The sequence below is a fragment of the Lithohypha guttulata genome (genome assembly GCF_036872675.1).
Source record: "Lithohypha guttulata strain CCFEE 5908 chromosome Unknown scaffold_29, whole genome shotgun sequence".
NCBI classification, from domain to species: Eukaryota; Fungi; Ascomycota; class Eurotiomycetes; order Chaetothyriales; family Trichomeriaceae; genus Lithohypha; species Lithohypha guttulata.
In genome coordinates this window covers 1,751-4,669 of record NW_027042778.1, presented here as the reverse complement: position 1 = coordinate 4,669, position 2,919 = coordinate 1,751, and the positions used below count along the sequence as shown (strand labels likewise).

The following is a 2,919-nucleotide window of genomic DNA, read 5'->3' as shown; positions in this document are numbered from 1 at the left end:
CACCGGCACCTACAGCCGATCCAGCACTGACTGGTGGTAGTTCTTTTTCGTCCAACACATCTTCTGGTTCATCGACTCGATCTTCAGCTGATTCATCGGCTTGTTTGGTATCACCAGAGGTAGTATCTGGTTTATCCAACATGACCTCATCTGCGGGCAAGCCCCTTCCTTCGACTCTTCGCTTTTTACCCGGACCGGTGACCGACTCAGTGTCAGACGGATTGTCTGGCACTGGGTCGTCAGCAGACGAGTTATCAGACGACTTATTGTCAGACGACTTATCTTCAGACGAGTTATTACCAGACGACTTGTCGCCAGATCGGTTATCGACCTGCCCCGGCGACTTTTTCGGTTGTGATTTGAGAGCTGGGACATCTTGTAATTCAGGCTTCTTGCGTTTGGCTTCCGACATCTTGTATGTCCTGACCTCTATCAACGATACTAAGAACTATGGGTTTATGTATTAACCAGACCGACCTCGTGAAGTAGCGGGTAAGACCTGCTGGTGACTATGCTCGCAAAATTGCGGCGGCTGATACCGCATTTTCAACGCTGAATGGGAAGGGAACATACCACGGATGTATGTGGTTGAGACTGCCACAACCGCTTCTGCTAACATCGAGGTTTGGTCGATGTTTGGTAGAGGAATCCGTTCTGACCGACTTTGCTTCGCAAAAGCTATCTCCGAGCACCACACACATCACTCTTTCTTTCATGTCGATCAACACCACGTAATATAGAACGAGATTACGTGGAAGCTCTTCAACGCATTCTGGTTGCGGTGTGGACAGCAGCCTCCAGGATTTTGGTTGTATGTTTCGAGCTCTCGCTTTGGTTGAAAAATATGGTTTCGTGCATTGTGATAGGAGGTAACAGAGAGGCGCCCGTTAATGTCCGAAGATTAGTCGAGGCATTTGGGTACTGTGACATTGTAGTGATGGTTCGGGTTGCTCGAACGTCTAATAACGAGAGAGACAAGGCGGCGAGGCATTGTGTACAGCGCTTTCGTATTGTACTTATGCTACTTATGTGCGCCGATTACACCTGAACTTGATGTGTATTTATTAGATGCCTCAGGCATTAATTGTGTAGTTGCGCCTTGCTAAGGCCGCACCAGGGCCATAGTGCGCCACATGCATTTGCCAACCTCATGGCAGTATTCGTGCATTCTATTCAGTTTGTCCACTACTCGTATCGAGGAGTGGGAAACTAGTACTACAGCTAGTGAACACAAGTTCTCTAGAAGTGGTCTGCCTTAAGTTGGAAATATTGTCTTAGGAGGCGATCACGCTTCACCAACAGTTCCTGCAGCTGGTCTGCGACCGTAGACAACGACGCTAGCTTCTGGTTAGCGATTTGCAGGTATTGAGAAGCTGCACGAACATTGGTAGGTATGCGTGTATTTTGTGATCGCAAAGATCTTTCCGCACTCCAGCCAGCAAAACCTGGTACTCGTCCTCTCTCATGTTCAACTCTTGCCTGAGCAGCTTCAGCGACATTCCGCTCAAGCCGATCAACATACTCCGTTTGAGGCGCTTTCCAATCCAGTGGAAGGCCGAGTCTTTCGGCCAAGTATTTACTGGTAATTTCCTAATGTGTAGAGACACATCTTGAAACCCAGCACTTTTCATTGCTGACTCGTAGCGAAGCGCGATAGCTAGATCCGTCCCTCGCTGCCTAGCAGCGGACTGCATCAAAGAGTTCCAATCCTCTAGCGAGGATCCAGTCCAACTGCCATCGTCACAGGCGAATGGAAGTGTATCCTGCATCTCGATAAATCCATCTGGATTAAGTCCGTGAAAACAGTTCCGAACCAGATCATCCACGTCTCTTATCGAGCCTGCGAGCATCCTGCTATGGATGAAATCATACTTCTGCCGAGGCCAGCGATCGTCAAAATCACTGATAACGATGTCCAGGTTTGGTGTTCCCCAAATGAATCGTGGCGGGCTCAAGTCGATGCCGGTAACCAGAGCGTTCGGATATTGCTGAGCAAAATTGATGGCCCAGTCTCCTGTGCCAAATCCAATATCAAGTACAGCTAACAGCTGGGAGTTGATAAACGGTGCAAGAGCGTGAGACCCCTGTAATGCTGCGAGCCAAACGTCGTGCAGGATCTTGAGGCGAGCCCACTCATCCTCGTCGTCAGGGAAGGGATATTTTTCGGCGTGAAATGCATGATACCTGCGACCCTGAAAGTCTTCGCCTATCCAGATCGAAGGGGGTATCGTGCTTGCTGTGCTATCATCCGATGAATAACCCTCATCCTCGAAGAGGCTCCTCGATTCATCTGTCATACTTGACGACATGGCCGGCTGGTCAGAAAAGAGGCATGAGTTGGAAGAGGCTGCAGCTGGGTTGCTGCAGGTTGGTTCAAGCAGCCAATCCGGAAATAGATCCTCTCTGGGATCAGTCTACTGGTCCAAGCCGCCGAGGAACACAACATCAATAAGTCATGTCCACTAACCATGCAGGTGGTGGCTCGATCTGCCAATCATGCCAGCGGTGGCACTTGGAAATTAAGACAAGAATCAGGGTCCACAGGGCCTCGTAACATTGTCGTTTGGACATCTGCCTAAGTGGGCAGTGGTAGTCGACCAGGGGCAGAAGCTGTTGTCTTGATCTAGTGGGAGTTCTGTGCACAAGCGCCTCGATCTTTAGGCAATGTGGCACTCGGAAGGCAAGAAACAATTTCCGTAATTGCTTTGAGCTTGAAACTTTTCTCTACAAGAATGCTCGTGTCCTCGAACCCTTCGAGTCGACCAGGCCAGATACCTGATCACTCGGCATGGATGATAACGACCATCGTATCAACACGATCGTGCCTCTCGAACGCAGTTCTCGCTGTCTCAGTCTCTCCCATCACGACACCGAAGATGAATCTCGCTGCGCCACCCCACCCAACTCGATCCGCAGTAC

General features: G+C 49.9%; 1 protein-coding gene across 1 annotated transcript; it reads right to left on the bottom strand.

Annotated features, from left to right (window-relative positions):
* Positions 1-1,285: 1,285 nt before the first annotated feature.
* LTR64_008822 (uncharacterized protein) lies at positions 1,286-2,309 on the bottom strand (the record flags this gene model as incomplete). The annotated part of the gene is made up of 2 exons (XM_064903114.1): positions 1,286-1,337; positions 1,384-2,309. 2 exons carry the CDS (start codon positions 2,307-2,309, stop codon positions 1,286-1,288), a joined length of 978 nt encoding a protein of 325 aa, XP_064750473.1.
* Between the last annotated feature and the right edge of the window lie 610 nt (positions 2,310-2,919).